Genomic DNA, 20,968 nt, shown 5'->3' with positions numbered 1-20,968 from the left:
TATATCACTTAGAATAATGTCTTCAAGTTTCATCCATATTGTAGTATGTATCAGAATCTCCTTCCTTTTTAAGGCTGAATAACATTCCATTGTCTGTATAGACACCATTTTATTTATCCATTCATCCTTCAATGGACACTTGGGTTGTTTTCACCTTTGGCTATCTTGTAAATAACACTACCATGAACCTAGGTGTGCAAATGTCCGTTCCAGTCCGAGTTTTCAATTCTTTTGGGTATATATCAGAAGTGGAATTGCTGGATATATGGTAATTCTATGTTGAATTTTGGAGGAACCACCACAGTATTTTCCATAGCAGCTGTACCATTTTACATTCCCATCAGTAATGCGCAAGGGTTCCAATTTTTCCATATCCTCCCCAACACTTTTATTTTATTAATATTTTTTTGATAAAGCCATCCTAATGGGCATGAAGTGGTATCTCATTGTGGTTTTAATTTGCACTTCCCTAGTGATTAGTGACACTGAGCATATTTTCATGTGCTTATTGGCCATCTGTATATATTACTAGGAGAAATGTATATTTAAGTCCTTTGCCTATTTTTGAATGGAGTTATTTTTGTTGTTGTTGAGTTCAATTTATTTTGTAATATGAAGTGGTTTCAGGAACACAACAAGTCTTTGAGGCATGAAAACAAGTGTTAATGATGGTATGAAAATGTTAGGGACCTTGGGAAAAGGGATAGGAAGAGGTGAGGATGTGAAAGAAAGTTTAAAAAAAATTTTAAAGTTTTACCTTTAGTAGAGATTAAAAAAAGGACATTCTCCGGATTCTGAGCTCATTTTAATATTGTACTTTGGCAATCTTTCAAGTTAAATAAGCATTGCTGGGCTACCCTGAGAACCTAATCACTATTTAAGAATACTGCTTGTATTAAAAATGCCCTGTCTTATAAATTCTCTAATTAAAAAAAAATTTTGGTATATAATTCATATATATACTAATGACTGTTTTATACACTAAAATCTAAACTTGAAAAGTAAGTTAGTTGTACTAATGGATTACAGAAATAATTATTACATAATGCTTTTAACTAGAAATTTAATATTTTTCATTTACCATAAGTTGATGTGCACAAATCATTTGTGAGATACCATTATAAGAAAATATTCTGGATACAGAGCTATGGAACTAAAACAGAATCATAATCGGTAGAAACATGAAAACAAAGCTGTTATCTACAGATATAAAGAAGGATTACATAGAAATCTGTGCTGTTAACTGAAGCAGCTGGAGAAAATACAAATGGCCATTTGTAATAGATAAGTAGTCTCCAAGAATAATATCCAGTTTAACTTACATACATTTTATTATTTTTAAAGTAGCCATAAGTCTGTTGAACGTGCATAAACTGTTGGATTCTGAATTTTTGGTAAAATGTTGTAAGACTTAGATAAGTAACCTATATTATACATGTAAAGTATAATATATATTTGACAAGAAACATGACATTATTTTAAAGTATATCTAGGGTATTTTCAATGGTCTATGCTCTATATTCCCTGTAAATAACTAATAGTTAAAACATATCATTCACTAAAAACAAAACAAACCAACAAAAGCATTCATTAATCTGAAACTAAAGATTAGCTTTCCATTTCTTGTCGGGATCCATGTTGCTAACTGTGGAAAGAAAATTAGAGAGTAAAAATTTAACATCAGGTAAGAAAATTTAATGGATTTTAAGTTATTTTGTGGTTAGAAAAAGCACTCATTTCTAAAATAATTTTGTTGCTTAATAAAAAACTGGTAGTTTTTTGTACATATAAAAGCAATGCTGAAACTTCACAAAATTCAAGTTTTGAGCTTCTTGATTTTAAGGATTAAACTTCTATAAAGATTGTTAATTTGATGAATTAATCTAACACTATTAAATGCTTATAGAATTACTGCTTTAATATTTTTGAGTTTACTACCTTTACTATTGCTAAAACGTTTGCCTGTTCCCAATCCTTCCGCATGTGAAATTCTTTGTGGTCTTGTGGTCAGGAGAAGAGGAGCTATCTTCCCGTTACATGCCTTTGATTGTAGTTCTGGTGGGTAAGAACTGCAACCCCTAAGCAAAATTCTAATTCCTGTGGGAGCTTTAGCTTCCAATTTGTGGTCCACTGGCCTTTTACTACTAACCCTTTCTAATGCTTGTTTCTCCATCTTACAGTGAAGTTCAAGGAAGGACTCTGGTGGGTGTTATTTTTCCTAAAAGCAAACTAGTTTGTTTGTTAAAAAAAAAAAAAAAAAGTATTTTAAATGCTGGTAATAAAATAATTGAAATTTGGAAGTATACTTACATATTTTTCCTTCTTTTTCTAATTTTTTCAAATGAAGCAAGACATTATGTTCAGCCATTTTATGTAAATTGTCAGGAACATTCTAAAAGAAAAATGAAACATTTCTTTTTAAAAAAAGAATGAGTTACTCTGGTTGAAACAATTAAAAAATGCAACAAAAGGAAAACTTTAATTTTTTATGTAGGGATAATAAAAATTATTTCACCTTGTATGTGTCTTGCTTTAGGCCACTATATTTTTATCTACATACTTACACATACAATAGACTGTAAGGTCTATAAAGACAGTAACAGTGTTGGTTTTGTTTAGTTTTGTGTACTCAGTGCTTATTAGCACAATGGCATATAGTAGGAACTACATATTTTATGAATCAACGAATAAATAACTGTAAAAATTTTTCTAGATAGTTTTGATGATGCTATGGACTGTTGGTCCTATGGTTTATTACATAATAATATCTTTGTACATTTCTTTTGGTTATCCTACCTCTCTCATCATTTAGCTTTCATATGGAAATTCCTTAAACTTCTCTTAAACATTCATGTTTACTTACATTGAGGTATATTGTTGACTCACTTCCTACTCAACCAACTTGGCACAGCAACATCACACATTAATATTTCCCAAATATAAACTTCCAACCCCAAATTCTCCCTTAACCTCCAGTACCATATACTATATCCACCATTGTGATCTTCTAGATCTAATTATGTGACTACTCTAAGATCCTTGAGTGGTCATGCCCAGGTTATTGGCTAAAGTCCATGTTCTTTAGCATGGAAGTCAAAGCTTCCATGATCTTATCTGATCATGCCTGTCTTTCCTGCCTATCTGCATATGCATTCTGTGCTCCAGTCATATGCAGTTTTTTGTGGGCTTTCAAACAAATACAATACTTTTTTTTTTTTATTACTCGAAGAGAATGTCTTTCCTTCTAGAATCACTTATCTTGTACTCTGGCTTGGAAAATGCTTACTACTTCTTCAAAACTCAACTAAATGATTAAGTTTTTAAAGCTTTTCCAGACAAGCCTTGATACCCTGCATCTTCGATCAGGTGAAATTTATTTCTCTTTCTCTTATGCTCTGATAATACTGTGTAGAGATCTTAGAGGAAGCCTGCTATGATAGAGAAAACAAGATTTGAGTATCTGACATCTCACTTTTGAGTATGTAATATCTGCTAGTTGTGTGCTTTTGGAAGTTACTCTCTGAGTCAGTTTTTTTTTTTTTTAAGTCTATTAAATTGGAATAATAGTATCTTTATGTATTGAAAATTTGAGGCCTAAGAATTAAGGACTTTTACATTTATTTTTATTTATTTTTTTTTTTTGACTTTTACATTTATAAGTGTAAACTAATGAGTAGAACATCTAGCACACAATAAGGTGCTCAAAAAATGAGCAGTATTATAAGCATATGTTGAACATGTCTGTCTTCACTAAACAATGAGTCTTTTGAGGGCAGGGATCTGTAGTCATCTTTGAATCTCAGTACCTAGTCTACTGTGTTGCACAGGAAAGGCATCCAGTAAATGCCGAAATAATAAATCTCTCTGTAATACCTATGCTATTCTTATATGTGAGAGCTACTTGACACATGTATACAGTGAATACAGTGAATATACCTCTGAATGCAGAACCAGCATTTTTTTAGGTATGGGCAATTGCTTGATGACTCATCTGGGAGATTTGAGAGTTCTGCTGTCTGTACTTAAATTAGGGGAAAAAAAACCAACGTATAGTCCAGTGTGGCTATACTACTCTAGTGTTATGAGGAAATGAACTCTTTCACAGAATTTAAATATTTATATTATCCCTTTGGCACTTTTTTTATCTTCAGCTATTTTAATCATTCATCCTTTCCTTTTAAAACAAAGCACACTGAGTATATGATCATTTTTTGATAAACTTTAGTTCTTTACTAAATATAATTGGCCCAGGTACTTTTCAAGCTCATCTTTACACTCTCACATACCTTATGGCTACATACTTATGGGTTGTAGTAATGGGAAGGTTTTTTTTTTTCTTTTTAACGTTTATTTATTTACTTTTCAGTAATCTCTATACCCAACGTGGGGCTTGAACTCACAACCCTGAGATCAAGAGTCACACACGCTTATGCCTGAGCCAGCTGGGTGCCCCGGTAGAGAATTTTTAAACCCAGGTGATCTTATTCCAGAGTCTGCATTCTTAACCTCTATACTATCCATACAGCAGATATCTAATAAACAGTTACTGAAAAACTAAATTATACTAATTGATTGCCACTTTGTATTGTTATATATGCTGGGCCCAGGGGCCACTGAACTGAGAGCATTTTTTCTTTGTATACTTAGTTATTCTACTCATGTTCTTTTACATGTACTTTCTCCTCCTTCTCTCTTGTAGGCACTGCTACTACTTCTCACTGGTGTTATCCCAGTATGTCTCTAGCAGATCACCCTCCTCACTGGCTATGGGCTAGATACCGATAATAATAATAATAGTCAAATGGCTACATAATACATAAATCATTACAAAAACCAATCATCAGGACATTGGTAACATTCTCTTCTACATGATGAAGTATATAAAGCTTAATGATAGTTTGGAATGTTTCTTTTTGATTCTCCAGGTCTGTTTTTATTTAACTTCTGTGTTCTAGAAAGTTGAGATTGCTGATCTCGATTTTATACAAGCAGCACTAAATAAAATTAACAGATTTATTCTGTTCTGGGATGTGCTAAATTTACCATATCTATAGTCTATTATAAATATTATTCTAATAAGTGTTGTTATGTACAAATAAGATAAATGAAAATTACCTTGTAAATGCTTTTTACAAGCTCCATTGCTGTAAATGATTTTTCAAAATTATCACGAAATAACGTAAGAATTTGCTGTTCTCGGGTATTTCTGTGAGAAATGTATTCTAGAATTTTAGCTTCAGCATTATGGATTACTGGGCCATGTCCTGAATTAGAATTATAAAAATTATTTCAACCAGATAAAAAATAACAAATACAACTGAAGTTAATTTTCTCTATTAAAAAAATTCATATGATATATTGAAGAAGCATACTAAGTACATAATAAATGTGATTTGGAAAACCATATAGGTATATAAGGGATTTAAAAATTACATACAATGCCAGAACACAGAGAATCATATCAAATAGAATCAGTATGAAATGTTAAATACATTAAACATAAAAAATAAAAATTGAACAATAAAAATAGTAACTGTAAAAGTAATGACAGGTAATACTTATAGAGTGTTCATTATTTGCCAGGCATTGCTCTAAATGCTTAATATGTATTATTCTAAGAATCTAATGAGGTAGGCATTATTATTTTCCCTTCTTTATAGCAGAAGCTGAGGTATTGGCAGGGGGGTTGGCAAATAACTTGCCCACAGTTACATGGCGAAGAAGGGATGGAACTGGAGTTCTGACTTGAGGGCTTTTAATCACTCTATGCTCTTAGCCACTATGCCACATTTACTTATAAAAGATTGAAAAGGGGAATGTAAAAAGTAGCTTCATGTAAGTGACCAAGATCTCTTAAAAATTCACAAGAATCACAGCAGAACTTCAAGAATCTTATGTATAGGCTAGTGATTCAGAACTGCTGACAACCTAGATTAAGCTATATTAAAGTTTAGTTGCTTTTTAAGACAGTGCAAATTAATATATGACGCAAGTCTGCAAGAGGGAGGTTTTAAATATTTGAGCACAAAATATTTAGAAGCAGACTTACCTGTTATCCTGTAAAGAGCATTAGGCTTTGGTTAGAATATTGACTATCATTTACTAGTATGAGGTCGTGAAAGTCCAAATTCCTGAGCTAGTTTCTTCAGCTGTGCAGTGAAGATACCACTACCTGCTTTACTGTTTTTTTGTGAGGACAACACTGTAAAGGTCCTGGCACAGTACCAGACAGGGAGCAGGCTTTAATATATGGTAACTGTGGCTACAGAACATGATTTACATATAAGCTCCTGCTGTGCTAATAAGCCAGTTCACTGGATTCATTAAAGGAAACACTCTGAGAACCTTTACTAGGCAGCCTCTCATTAGCTTTGCTTCATTCAATGTGAGTGCGTCAAACATGTACTCTCTTCTATTTAAAAACAGCTGTCAGCTTCCATTCCTCTTGTGTCATAGTATTAATCCAAATGCCCAGCTCCACTATGTTTCCTATCCCCTCAGCAGTGGAAGCTCATGAGGGAATATAAGGGTACTGAAGACACTGTATTTACAGATCTTTCCATGGCTCTGGTTAGGAACAAGTTAGAAGGACTTAAAAAATTAGGTAACCTAGTTTCTTTTTCCTTCTGGGCCCTCTTGTTGAGTCTTATTATCTTTTTCCACTTTTAGGCTGCAAGGGAGATTCATATTGCAGAGCAGTACGTGACAGCTGAGATACTAAAACAGGTTTCCTTTTCTGGAGAAGTGAAATTAATATACAGTTTTAGAGCTGACATGGAAGCTACTGATATTTCAGTAATATGAATTAAAGAAACTAACGCTTGGAGTTCATGGCTAAAATGTGGTCCATTACAGAAATCAAATTAACAAAAGTGAAGATAATTTGTGGAATGAAAACATTCTCTGATTCCCATGTAAATTTATTTCCTCTGTTTAAAGTTTTATTGATAGCTGTATAAATGTTAGACAATAACCCTTTATCTTCATGAAGTATTACTATACTCTCAGCCTTTTAAAAATATTTGCTTATTTGAGAGAGAGAGAGAGAGAGAGAGAAAGAGAAATCATGAGTGGGGGGAGGGGCAGAGGAAGAGGGAGGGAAACTTGAGCAGATTCCCTGCTGAGTGCAGAGCCCAATGCGGGGCTTGAGCACATGACCCTGAGATCATGACCTGACCTGAAGTCAAGAGTCAGTCACCCAACTGACTGAGCCACCCAGGCACCCCTAACTCTCAGCCTTTTTTTTTTTTTTTTTTTTTTTAATTTTTATTTATTTATGATAGTCACAGAGAGAGAGAGAGAGAGAGAGAGAGAGAGAGAGGCAGAGACACAGGCAGAGGGAGAAGCAGGCTCCATGCACCGGGAGCCCGATGTGGGACTCGATCCTGGGTCTCCAGGATCGCGCCCTGGGCCAAAGACAAGCGCCAAACCGCTGCGCCACCCAGGGATCCCAACTCTCAGCCTTTTTAATTGCATGGCTAGATAAGTCTTAGGGGTCTAATTTAAAGAAGCACTTTATGGGTTATCTTTTCAAGCCTCGAAAACATAAAGAATACACCCACAGAAACCAAAATGAACATTCTTCATCATTTCACACAAATGTTTTGCTAGATTTAAGTAACTACCCACCTGGATATATAATATCAGCTTTGACTTTCAACAGCACTTTCAGGGAGTTCATATAATCATAGAGGTCTTCAAATATAGTTGTTCCTTCCCCTAGGATGCAATCTCCAGAAAAGATAGCATTCTCCTCTTCTAAATGTAGAGCCATATGATCATCAGTGTGGCCAGGTGTGTGTATAACTCTAGTTAAAAGAAAACGAAGAAACAGTAACAATTTTAACTCTTAGGCTTAGAATAAATTACTTTCCAGCCTTATCTCTGGATAACACAAATAAATGTCAAGCCAGTTAAAAGCTCCTTTTTCTCTTGTGGCCCACTGAAAATTATCGCCAGAAAATTCTCTTCTTTAAGTCAGATTTCCCACTCTGAAGTGTAAATTCAATACTTTCTCACCTTTTTCTTATTTTTTCTTTAGATTTTATTTTTTTATTCAAGAGAGGCACAGAGAGAGAAGCAGAGACATAGGCAGAGGGAGAAGCTGGCTCCCCATTGGGGAGTGATGTGGGACTCGGTCCCAGGACCCTGATTTCACGACCTGAGCCAAAGGCAGATGCTTAGCCACTGAGCCACCCAGGGGTCCTTTTTTTTTCTTATTTTATAAATAATAAACATGCACAGATTACAATATTTTTTAAGAACAGAAAGGAAGATACTTGAAGGAGTTATGAATCCACAATCATCCCACTACTCAGAGACAGTGCTTTTATTATTTAAAAACATTTTTCAATATTCTTTGCATATATGTTTATTTTATAATATACTTTGTGGCAAGATTGAGGAAAAAAGTAATTTCATAAGTTGCTGTTGGGAGAGCAAAATGGTATAGCACATATGGAAGGGAATTTGGCATTTTCTAGCAAAATTATATAACCCTTTAACGCACTGATCCCACTGCTAGAAATTTACCCTGAAAATACACCTTCACAAATACAAAAAATATATACAAGCTATTCATTACATTATTTAGAAGAACAACATATTAGGAATGACCCAGAAGCCCATCCATTGGACACTATGGACATATTGTGGTACATCCATACCATGGAATATGATGCAGCAGCCATCAAAAAAAAAAAATGATGACTATCTCTAAGAACGGATATAGAGTAATTTGCAGGATATACTGTCAAGTGATAAAAAAACAAAGCACGGTTCTTTTCATGCCTCTGCTTTGTTGCTGGAGCAGGCCACAAGATGTACTTTTTTTGTACCCAAACTACTGCCCCCTGTCCTTTGTCCAGTCTTTCAGGCCACATAAGGTGGGCTTCAGGGCAGGGTATCGGTATGGGCCCTAGAACCTCAGGTCCTGTGTTTGGCCTGGGGTTTGGACCTCCTGAGACATGCCACCAAATGCTACCCTGATGAGGCCTCATGACATTAGGACCAGTCCCCAAAGTCAAATTTGCTGAATGTGCTACAAAGCAGATCCTTGATGACCCTAGACTTATAGACCCTTTGCAGTCAGGCAAGTATTCCCCCTGCCCCCACTTTCCTTTGGCCTTATCACCACCACCTTTTCCATACAGCCATCTAATCTGAGGGAGACCTGGAAACTTTGGTGTCACATGAGCCATGGCCACAGCACTGGAAGCATGCAGGCTGCTGGGGTAATGCTGGTGGCATGCAACACCACAGGATCAACTTCAACAAGGACCATCCAGGTTTCTTTGGAAAAGTTGGTATGAGGCATTACCACTTAAAAGAGGAACCAGAGCTTCTACCCAAATGTCAACCTTGATAAATGGTGAGCCCTGGCCAGTGAGCAGACATGGGTAAATGCTGTCAAAAACAAGACTGGAGCTGCTCTTATCATTGATGTGGTGTGATCGGGCTCCCCAAACAGCCTGTCATCGTGAAGACAGGACAGTAGAATAGCTGAGCAGAAAATCTATGGGTATGTGTGGGGGTTGTCCTGAAGCCATATGGAGGGAGGTTCATTAAATGCTAACAAGTGCTTTTCTTTTAAAAACAAAACAAAGTGTGAAGGAATGTTTATAGTTGGCTCTTTTGTATAAGAAAATTGGGGAAATAAAAATGTATATGTATATATTTCCTTATTTTTGCAAAAAGGAAGGATAAATAAAAACTAATGAATAAAGCTGTCTAGAGGGGTAGGCAGGTGGAATATAGGAAAGAGATGCAAGCAAAACTTCTCTGATAGTAACTTTTTTATTAGTTTTAATTTTTAAGCTAGGCAAATATATATCGTAAACATGAAACTAAATAAAAAGATGAAAGAAAATGTTATCATTGAATACCAAGAAATGAACCTTATAAGCCATACACCAGATAGATAACATAGCCATGCTAATATTCAAATAATTTTTAAATACTAAGATTACATGTCCCTTAATAGAATGTCTCTTAAGATTATAGTAAGTGTTAAGATATTCTGAACTTTACTTAATAGGTTTATTGTTGGCAGCATTATTGGTTACTGTATTTCTGAAACTATTTTGTGTTTACTGTATGATAGTATAAACAATAAATTGATTTTGAGAACCAAGGTTTTTATAGTGGGATAAGGAAAAAATATATATGAATGAGGGAATTAAGGTTTTGGGTTTTTTCTCATCTGAATTGAGGAATCATTATGAATTCATCGTTTCATTTTTTTTCCTGGTTCTATAAAAGGCCCAGAAATAATGATACTTTCCTAGCTTTGTAAAAGGCCCAATAGTAATGTGCACACCTGATAGTTCTGGATGGAACTGAAACACCATTTCCCCCTCAAAGAAACCAGGGTTTCTTGCAGACATGGCTGGCTCCAGGTCTGGGACAGGGAAAGTAAAATGTGATATGGAAACACCTCTTTTGTCTGATTAAACCTGTTGCAACCTATTAATGAAAGTACTCAATGTTACATGAAAATAATTCCAGGAGGCATATTTCTACAACTACAAAAATATGTGGGTGTAGGGTATGTCTTACATGTTATGGACAGTCTTATGAACAATCACACATACGACGCCTTTACAAACAGAACCCCAATCTTTTTTAATCTACAAAAACTCATTTGGAGAACCATTCTTTTTCAGAGTCTGCAGACTATCTCATCCATTGATGTGCTTGCAGCGTATCCTTTATTTGTGCTTCCCTCCCCACCCCCCAACTCCCTACTCCAGAACTCAGTAATGGTTTTCTTTGATAACCAAGGCAATAGATTTCTTAAATTAGGGGATCAGAAATTCTAATTCTCCAGTCACCTGGGTAGCTAATGCTTTAATCTGCATAAAAACTGTGTTAAAATTCACTTCACATAGGCGGGAGGAAAAAAGGAGATGACATCAGAGGTGCTTTGCTAAAGATCAGAGGAACTGCAGCTGTGGCCTTCCCATTCATCAGGTGGCACATTTATCTAGGTCTGCCACTTCTGTAATAGAGTAGACTTTATAAAGATGGCCCTCTTAGAAGATTTAGAACAGTCAACAAAAGCTGTCAGACTGACTTTTTCTTTGAGAAATTGAACTTAAGTCACCAGAAAATTCTTGGTTATATTCAGAAGCAAATCCTACTGAAAAACCTGCTAACTTTCATTTTTACTACAGGGTTCTTGGTGGGTATTGTCCCTGTATCTACTATATTCCCCCCACCCCCCACCCAAACTGGCAGATATACCAGATATACCAGATCAACTGGACATCAAATACTTGAGGACTTAAGTAGATTTTAACCTTCTGTTTATCAAACTTTTGCTTAATGATGGATCTTCTTGTTGATATTTAAAACAACTGGGTTTTACTGACTTTATAAACATGGAAATTGGAAAGCATGGTGATCAGTAAACTAAATGTTTTATTCAGATTTCTAGTATAATTAGAATTTGTTATTGTGAAAAGGTTATTTACTAAGTCATTTTTAAAAAGACATTTATTTATTTTAGAGAAAGAGAGAAACAAAGGGGGGGGGGTTGGAGTAGAGGGAGAGAGCCTTAAGTAGACTCCACTCTCAGCATGGACCTTGCTTGACATGGAGCTTGAACTTACAGCCCTGAGATCATGACCTGAGCTGAAACCAAAAGTCAGATACTTAACTGACTGAGCCCCCCAGGCACCCCGATGTTGTTTCTTGATCTGAATGCTGCTTGTATGGTTTGTTCAGTTTGTAATAATTCACATTGAATATGGATGAAATGCACACTTTTTTGTGTATTTTAATAAAAAGCTTAAAATAGAGGTGCCTGGTAGCTTAGTCAGTTAAGTATCTGCCTTTGGCTCAGGTCACTGAGCCCCATGTCAGGCTCCCTGATGAGTGCTTCTCTCTTTCCCTCTGCCCCCCCCCACCCTTCTGTGCTTTGTCTTTCAAATAAATAAATAAAATACAATTTTAAAAAGCTTAAAATATATGGTCTGTTTATGGCAGATGGGTAGTAATTAACTACCAGGGCCCAAATGTTATTAATCTACAAAATGGGTATGGATCTAATATCCATATACTGTGATAACTAATAAACGAGCACTGTGATTCCCAAGCCTTTGAAATAGACCTTTAATGTGTGATGGGGGAAATTCAGTACTGTCAAGAGTATTCTCTGAAGAATTAGTAATGTAGTATTTATTATCTTTTGGTATCATGAACAAGTTATAGGAGATGCTATCAAATTTCTAACAAGAGCATTTTAAGAAAGTTGCCTAGAAATTAGGTGGTTTGTAAATTAAATTTGTAAATCAATGGCATATTAGGAAAAAGGGGACACTGGCTTGAAAGGGGCATGGATACCCAGTTCTTCTTCTTTTTCTCAGTCATCTGCTAATCTACTCCCCTCTTTGTAGATATTTACATGTTGGATAAATATTCGGTGTCTTCTATGTGCCAGGGACTAAGGATCTGAAAATCAATCTGGCACCTGCCTTGTATCAGAGAATAGCTAGCTTATCAAATCTTCTTCCTCTTTTTCCTAGGCATGAAGTTAGACTTTATTTCCCAGGCTCCCTGAGGGCAGGGGTGGCCCATGACTGAATTTACGGCCAATGCAACAGAAGGTCTGATCTGTGACAGCCTCCCATGAAAGATCTCTTCCATGCTTCTTCTCTACCACCTACTGGACTGAGGTGAGCAAGGCGAACTTGAAACCAACTATTGAGGATGGTGGAATCACAAGATAAAAGGTGTCTGAAACATTATTTGCAGGGGGGCCACTTGATAATCAGGAACCTTTTCTGGACGTTATGTGACTGGGAAGAAAACTTATTTCATGTATGAACCATTATACATTTTGAGGTTGGTTTGCCACAGCAACTGGCATTAACTAATACTGTGAACAAGGGGTTGATTACCTTTTATGGAGACACCTACTTACACACAGAAGAATTATAATGCAACTTAGTAAGTGCTATAATAAAATAATAATAGTTATAAGAAAATTAGAGGAGAGAGCAGTTATTTCTGTCTGGAAAGGGTTCTTGAGCTAAGTAACATGGGAGCTGAAGTCTGAAGAATGAATAGGTAAGAATTTATCAGGGAGACATGGAGGGGGACAGCTGTGATGCCTACCTGGTCAAGGGGAAGGCATGAACATACATAATGAATCCAGGTATTTAGATATGGCTAGTTGTGTTTGCATGGGGATTCATGGGATCTTAGATCAGAAAAGTGGTTTGGGGCCAGTGACATGGTAAGGAGAAAAAACATGCTCTTGTATGCAACGAGAGTTATTTAAGGTTTCAAGTGACATGGGGTATGAAGGGTAGATTGGAAAGGGGAGCCTGGAGACAGGAGTATTAAGTAGTGGTAGCAAACATGAAGAAAAAGGGACAGCATGGACCAATATTTTTAAGGTAAAATCTAACACAATTAGATGTGGTGGGTGGGGAAAGGGTAGTGATAAAGGTGAAGTGGAAGCAGCTTCTGTTGTAGGAGAAAAAATAAAATCTTAAATGCTAAGAGCAGTAGGTGTTCTGAAGTCAGAAAGCAAATAGATTGTGGGGGATAATGGGCCCCTGGGTGGCTCAGTTGGTTAAGCATCTGCCTTCAGCTCAGGTCATGATCCTAGGGCCCTGGAATTTTTTTTTTTTTTTTGGACAAACAGGTGTATGCATTTATCCTTTTTAGGAACAATATCTAAAAAAAGAACCGCCCTCCGCCTTCCCCCCAAAAAGACAAAGATTCACACAGACACATTGGAATATATGTACAACATAATAAACCCTTCCTAAAGAATCAACTGGAACACCCCCCCCCAGGGATACAGAATCAGAATTGTAAAAATCATAGTGAAGTTTGCTTGCTGTAAAGCCTGAGAATTTTTTTTTTTTCAGTTGGTTCTTCTGCAGGGCTGATACCTGCAAAGATATGTAAAATCTAATTTTTCTTTTTCTTTTTGCTACAGTCTTTAGACTAAGCATGCAAGACATACGACTAAGTGCAACTGAGTGAAATATATTTTTCTAAAATTTTCATCATTCCCTAAAGGTTTGAACTGAGGTATGCGTACTAACAGTTTCTCATGCTGTTATCTTTACTCATGTCTAGCTACACATGCTGAGAATGAACTATTCTCTATTCCAATAGAGTCCTGCATCGGGCTCCCTGCTCAGTGAGGAGTCTGCTTCTCTCTCTCCTCCCCACTTGTGCTATCTCAGTCGCTCTCTCTCTCTCAAATAAATAAAATCTTAAAAAAACATTGTGGGGGACAGAGGAGAACCATAAGTAGTTCAGTTTAAAATTACTGAGTTTGGGGATCCCTGGGTGGCGCAGCGGTTTGGCGCCTGCCTTTGGCCCAGGGCTCGATCCTGGAGACCCGGGATCGAATCCCACGTCGGGCTCCCGGTGCATGGAGCCTGCTTCTCCCTCTGCCTGTGTCTCTGCCTCTCTCTCTCTCTCTGTGACTATCATAAATAAAAATTAAAAAAAAAAAAATTACTGAGTTTGAAACAACCTTTCTTCCTCACTTAGGTCATGGGAAATTATGGGTCTGGCCTAAAATCTATTTACTTTAGGTATGGGTCATCTTTTGGAATTGAGAACATGAGAAAGTCCTGAATTTAATTGATGAGTAGAGCCCTAAACCATCCTAACAGAAAATGCTAATCTATTTTTTAATTTAAATTTTATTAAAAAATGGTAATCATATAATGCAAACAAGTACTGTAAAAAGAGTAGACAGAGTGAAAAGTCTTTCTTTAATCCTATTTCTCAGGCAACCTGGTTCTTCTTCCCAGAGTAACCATGTTATCAAATCTTTTTATATACCTCTTGAGATATTCCTCACTCATATAACCAAATATGCAGAAATCTTCCTTTATTCCCTTTTGACTTATACAAACATATACATAACCTCCCTCTTCCTCCTTGGCTAAGGGACATTTACTGACCTGAGAGTGGCACCCTCAGTTTTAATCACATCTCCATCTTGCAGATAAACATATTGTTGTGTTCCATCTCCTATAATTTCTTCTTTCCAAGGATTCCGTGGGAGTTTTTTAATGCAATATGCAGTATCTAGTAACAAAACATGTAAAATATATTGTCATACTTTAAATAATTCAGCCTCTTAAGAGATCAACTTTCTCTCCTAATCTTTTTCCTGTATTTGGTTTTTGCAGTAATGTCCTAAACTCCTTCTCTACCCCATTAATTTATTTCAGCCATTTTTATTTTCCTTCTTCTTTAAGAATCATTGCTTTGTAACATTGTTACTCGATTCATGATTTTGTTCCTCTAAGTCTGCAGTTTTCCTCTTTGTTCAATTTTGCACTTCTGTCATTTCATATTTAATATCTGATTTCATTAAGATATGCTCTCTTTAAATTCTTCCATGGAAACAACAACAAAAAGAGATTAACTTTCATAGAGCTAACACTATGAATCACTGCAAAAAGATGTTAACATTAAGAGACGAGAGGGATCCCTGGGTGGCGCAGCGGTTTGGCGCCTGCCTTTGGCCCGGGGCGCGATCCTGGAGACCCGGGATCGAATCCCACGTCGGGCTCCCGGTGCATGGAGCCTGCTTCTCCCTCCGCCTGTGTCTCTGCCTCTCTCTCTCTCTCTGTGACTATCATAAATAAATAAAAAATTAAAAAAAAAAAAAGGAAATACAGGCATGGGATTTATAGTCTGGCTATTCTATTTACTTATTTTTTCTAATTAGAAAAGAGCTTTTTATGGTCCTATACATCCTAGTCTAGATAAGCTTTTATTTTTTATTTTTTATAAAAAATGGTAAGTCATCATAATCTCAGTACTTAAAAGATGATGAGTAAAAGGCAATAATCGAACTGGGGAACGTTTTTCAGACTGTTAAGATCTTATTTATATAAATATAACCAAATATGCAGGAAATCTTCCTTTATTCCTTTTGACTTATACAAACATATAAATAAACCTCCCTCTTCCTCTGGCTAAGGGACATTTACTGACCTGAGAGTGGCACCCTCAGTTTATATCACATCTCCATCTTGCAATAACATATTGTTGTGTCCATCTCCTATAATTTCCTTCTTTCCAAGGATCCGTGGGAGTTTTATAATTGCAATATGCAGTATCTAGTACAAAACATGTAATATATATTGTCATACTTTAAATAATTCAGCCTCTTAAGAGATCACTTTCTCTCCTAATCTTTTTCCTGTATTTGGTTTGTTGCAGTAATATCCTAAACTCCCTTCTCTACCCCATTAATTTATTTCAGACATTTTTATTTTCCTTCTTCTTTAAGAATCATTGCTTTGTAACATTGTTATCCTCGATTCATGATTTTGTTCCTCAAAGTCTGCAGTTTTCCTCTTGGTTCCAATTTTGCACTTCTGTCAATTTCATATAAAAAATAAAAAGAAAAAAAGAAAAAAGAAAGAGACGAGAGAAAATGGGATGGGGTTTATAGCAGTCTATCTCTGGAATTTGAATTATTTTTTCTACCTCAATAAAAGAGCTTTTTATTCTCTCATACACTTCTATGTCTACATAAAAGCTTTCATGGTTTTCTAGTCACTCTAATTTTATACAAAAGTTTGAAAGTAGTTCTTCATAATCTCAGCTAGCTTTGATATCAAGATGGATGTTGAAGAGGCAATAATACAGAACTGGGGAACGTTTTTCTGTCTAGATCTTAGTGTATAGTAAAAGAAGTCATGGCATCATGGCAGTACTTAGTAATACAAGGATGAGAGCATAATGTTCTTTCTGTGAATGCTGAAAGGAGCCCCAAACCCAGGGCTAAGATATTAAACCATTAAAATAAATTTAGCCCATCCTACCTCTCACTGACACAAAGAAAATCAATTAACCAATCAATAGCTGGGTGCCACTTATCTAACCAGCATACTACATATAGTTAATACAAGCACTGTGATATTAAAGTGCTTAAAAACTATCACAGTTGGGGAAATAAAACTTACAAACAAGAATTAAAGAACTATACTCAGTACCACTTAATAGATACTAAATAAGCAATTCAGTCAATAAAAGCAATAGTAGTTTAGGGAAAGGAAAACAATTAGGAAAAATTCACAAATATGAAAAAACTTGAGTGTGGCTTACAGGATGAGTAGTTTGGGAAAAGGTACAGAGAATGATTTGTAAGTAAGGGAAACTGCATTAGGAAAAGCATAGAAATGACAATGAGCTTGGCATATGTGCAACAATATATGCTACCAACTTGTCTAATGCAAATACTGGCTGAGAACTGGAGATAAAGTGGGATCAGATGAGCTCATATCATGGAGGGCCTTAAATTTTTCACAAAATAGAGGAATTTAAACTCTACCATATGTGCACCACTGTACACTCTTTAGAAAAAAGATGAAATAGTGTTAATTGGTTGATCTATATGGCAGCGCTAGGTGGGACACTGGAGGAAAAAAGATGAAATAGTGTTAATTGGTTGATCTATATGGCAGCGCTAGGTGGGACACTGGAGGGCGAGAGATCAGAAAGACCAGGAGGGGATGACTATAACTACCCAGTTGGAGGATGTGAATATTAGAACTAATGTGACAGCAACATGGGAAAAAAGACATTCAGAGAAAAATTGACAAGGCACAGAAATCAGGGTAGTATGGAAGATAAAGGAGATAGAAATATTGCAAATACAATAAAAATAAAACAACTGAGACTAGACCTTCTCTCTCCAGCCCCAAACTCCATTATTTTGTATCTTGGAGGCTGAAGCAAAAAATAATATGCTATTCTGGGAACTGGCATTTTATAATAAGGCTGTCTTCATTCTGGAGTGAGATGGGGAGGTTTTTTGGTATGTATTTATTTTTAATCTGAATAATTTTATCTTTCAGTAAAGAAGTAGCAGTATTATATTTCTAAGTTATGAGACCTTTGGCACATAATCTTCCAAAAAACTCACCATTATCTCAAAATAACAAATGTCATACTATAACTGTGCCAGTTTTTAAAGTTAGGTGCAAATATGAAAACACATATCCTACTCACAATAACAATGTGTATAGGTAGGATGGAGATGGGTATGCTGAAAGCAATCATATAATCATTATATTTAATAGAAGCTTATGGAGATATAACTTAATAGTATAAAATTCACCTTTTCAAAGTGTACAATTCAGTGTTTTTAAAGTATGTTCAAGGAGCTGTGTAACTATCATCACTATCTAATTTTATAATGCTTTCAAAACCCCTCAAAGAAACCCTTTACCCAACTGTAGTCACTCCCTATTCTCTCCTCCTACCAGCCCTTGGCAACCTTTATCTACTTTGTTTCTATCATATGATTATTTTAACAGGAGGAAACCCTTGGTCTTTTGTTAAAGGTCTGGATAATGAGTTAAAACATCAGTTAATGCTAATTACTGAAGCTAATACAAACCTGTAATATTTTTATAATACCTTCTAATAAAAATAATCTAATTGAATGGCATTAGAAGCAAACATTTGATTCCTAGTACCAGGAGGAAAAGTACACGGCAAAGACCCAACTTCAGCTGCAAAATAACATCCATCAGGTCACAAAATATATTTTATAAGATTTACTCAAAAACAAACCAAAACATGGGGGCAACCTGGGGCAATACAGTTCTCATGTCTAGTAAAATTCTGGCTTCTGGCCAGCCACTGCGAGTTCCGAAATTGTACTCTGATTACATCTTAAAATTCTGAAAGCAAGTTGCTGTATCTTACAGAAACCTTGTAAATGGCATTCATAATTTTGATGTGGCCTGTAAAATCACAGGTTGTTAGCATCATAAAGCAGGTGAAAAAATTTCTGCCATACTAATAATAACTAAAGTAGTAAAATGATACAGAGTAAAGAAAATAATGAAACAAAATGGAACAAGAATGCTAGTGATAAAGGATTTAGAGTATGAAGAAATACACAGGACTCCTAAGGGGAGATTCTGAAAGATATCTCTGTATAATTTCAGTGCTGAGCAACTCCAGGTCTGTATGTAGCTAGTCTAGCTTCAATAAAGTTCAGAATGAAAGTCAACAAGCTACTTCTCAAAGTATTAAAATCCTAGTGGCTACAGAGCAGGTCAAATTTCTTGATTTTCTTTATATCAACCTAATAAGTAATCTATTATACACATATTAATTATTTTGTATGGAACCTAAAACAATTTAAATTTTTCAAGAAAGATTTTATTGATTTGGCGGGGAGAGGGAAAGAAAGGGAGAGGGAGGGAGGAGGAAGGGGGTGGGGGGAAGGGAGAGAGGGAGAAAGAGGGAAGGAGAGAGGAAGAGAGCACTGAGCAGGGGGAGGGGCAAAGAGGGGAGGACAGAATCTCAAGCAGACTCGTTGAGAGTCTGAAATCAAGAGAATCAATCTCATGACCTGAGCTGAAATCAAGAGCTGGATGCTTAACTAACAGAGCCATCCAGGCACCCCTAAATTTTTAATTTAAAGAAACAGTGAAATGTCCAGTAACAGGTGAACAGATAAACCCTGGTGTAATCCTACCATGGATTACCGTTTGGCAATAAAGGAACTATTGATACTGAAACATAGGTGAATCTCAAAAACTGGATGCTGTGTGAAAGAAGCTAGACAGTGATTCTATATGCTCCCATTATACGGCATTTTAGAACAGGCAAACTTGATCTATAGTGAAATGAAGGCGATCAGTGGTTGCTGGAAGGGGAGTCATTGCAGAGAGGCACCAGGAGACCTCTTTTTGGGTTCATGAGAGTGTTCTTTATGTTGACTAGATTGGTCACAAAGTTGTTTATCAAACAGGGTACATTTTATGTATGTAAATTTAGGCTCAGTAAAGTTGATTTATGAGGAAGAAAAAGTAGGCCATAAACATTTCAAATTTTCAAATTGACCCTCATGCTAAAAGAGTTGCCAAAGCTAGTTAAGAACCTTCAGGGCAGTTTTTTAATTCACAAAATTTAATGGGTAGGTAGACAAGAGAAAGGTGTGGAAGGGGCAGCCCTGGTGGCGTAGCGGTTTAGCGTCGCCTGCAGCCCAGGGTGTGATTCTGGAGACTGGGGATCAAGTCCCAAGTCGCTCCTGCATGGTGCCTGCTTCTCCCTCTGCCTGGTGTCTCTGACCTCTCTCTCTCTCTCTGTGGGACTATCATAAATAAAAATTAAAAAAAAAAAAATAAATTACTGAGTTTGAATACAACCTTTCTTCCTCACTTTTTTAAAGGGTCATGGGAAATTATGGGTCTGGCCTAAAATCTATTTACTTTAGGTATGGGTCATCTTTTGGAATTGAGAACAATGAGAAAAAGTCCTGAATTTAAATGATGAGTAGAGCCCCTAAAAACCATCCTAACAGAAAATGATAATCTATTTTTTAAATTTAAATTTTATTAAAAAATGGTAATCATATAATGACAAACAAGTACTGATAAAAAGAGTAGACAGAGTGAAAAGTCTTTCTTTAATCCTATTTCTCAGGCAACCTGGTTCTTCTTCCCAGAGTAACCATGTTATCAAATCTTTTTATATACCTCTTGAGATATTCCTCACTCATATAACCAAATATGCAGAAATCTTCCTTTATTCCCTTTTGACTTATACAAACATATACATAACCTCCCTCTTCCTCCTTGGCTAAGGGACATTTACTGACCTGAGAGTGGCACCCTCAGTTTTAATCACATCTCCATCTTGCAGATAAACATATTGTTGTGTTCCATCTCCTATAATTTCTTCTTTCCAAGGATTCCGTGGGAGTTTTTTAATGCAATATGCAGTATCTAGTAACAAAACATGTAAAATATATTGTCATACTTTAAATAATTCAGCCTCTTAAGAGATCAACTTTCTCTCCTAATCTTTTTCCTGTATTTGGTTTTTGCAGTAATGTCCTAAACTCCTTCTCTACCCCATTAATTTATTTCAGCCATTTTTATTTTCCTTCTTCTTTAAGAATCATTGCTTTGTAACATTGTTACTCGATTCATGATTTTGTTCCTCTAAG

At 35.9% G+C, this 20,968-nt stretch overlaps 1 protein-coding gene and 1 long non-coding RNA gene across 3 annotated transcripts in view; one reads left to right on the top strand and one right to left on the bottom strand.

Annotated features, from left to right (window-relative positions):
• The window catches only part of LOC121498843, a 41,294-nt gene that overhangs the window by 12,167 nt on the left and 8,159 nt on the right, over nucleotides 1-20,968 (top strand). For both annotated transcript variants that reach the window (XR_005989927.1, XR_005989926.1), the window contains exon 4: nucleotides 12,528-12,677. This is a non-coding gene — a long non-coding RNA (uncharacterized LOC121498843). The remainder of the gene's footprint in view (nucleotides 1-12,527; nucleotides 12,678-20,968) is intronic.
• LACTB2 (lactamase beta 2) overlaps nucleotides 1,047-20,968 on the bottom strand; it is a 32,580-nt gene continuing 12,658 nt past the window's right edge. Inside the window, exons 3-7 of the mRNA XM_041769094.1 lie at nucleotides 20,618-20,744; nucleotides 7,630-7,808; nucleotides 5,116-5,264; nucleotides 2,311-2,392; nucleotides 1,047-1,645 (exon numbers count right to left, since the gene is read on the bottom strand). Of these exons, the coding sequence (XP_041625028.1) occupies nucleotides 1,602-1,645; nucleotides 2,311-2,392; nucleotides 5,116-5,264; nucleotides 7,630-7,808; nucleotides 20,618-20,744 (581 nt within the window). The 3' untranslated portion in view covers nucleotides 1,047-1,601. The remainder of the gene's footprint in view (nucleotides 1,646-2,310; nucleotides 2,393-5,115; nucleotides 5,265-7,629; nucleotides 7,809-20,617; nucleotides 20,745-20,968) is intronic.

Source organism: Vulpes lagopus, chromosome 9 (genome assembly GCF_018345385.1).
Source record: "Vulpes lagopus strain Blue_001 chromosome 9, ASM1834538v1, whole genome shotgun sequence".
Lineage (NCBI taxonomy): Eukaryota > Metazoa > Chordata > Mammalia > Carnivora > Canidae > Vulpes > Vulpes lagopus.
The sequence above is the reverse complement of the archived record's forward strand: the minus strand, read 5'-3'. Positions and strand labels throughout refer to the sequence as shown.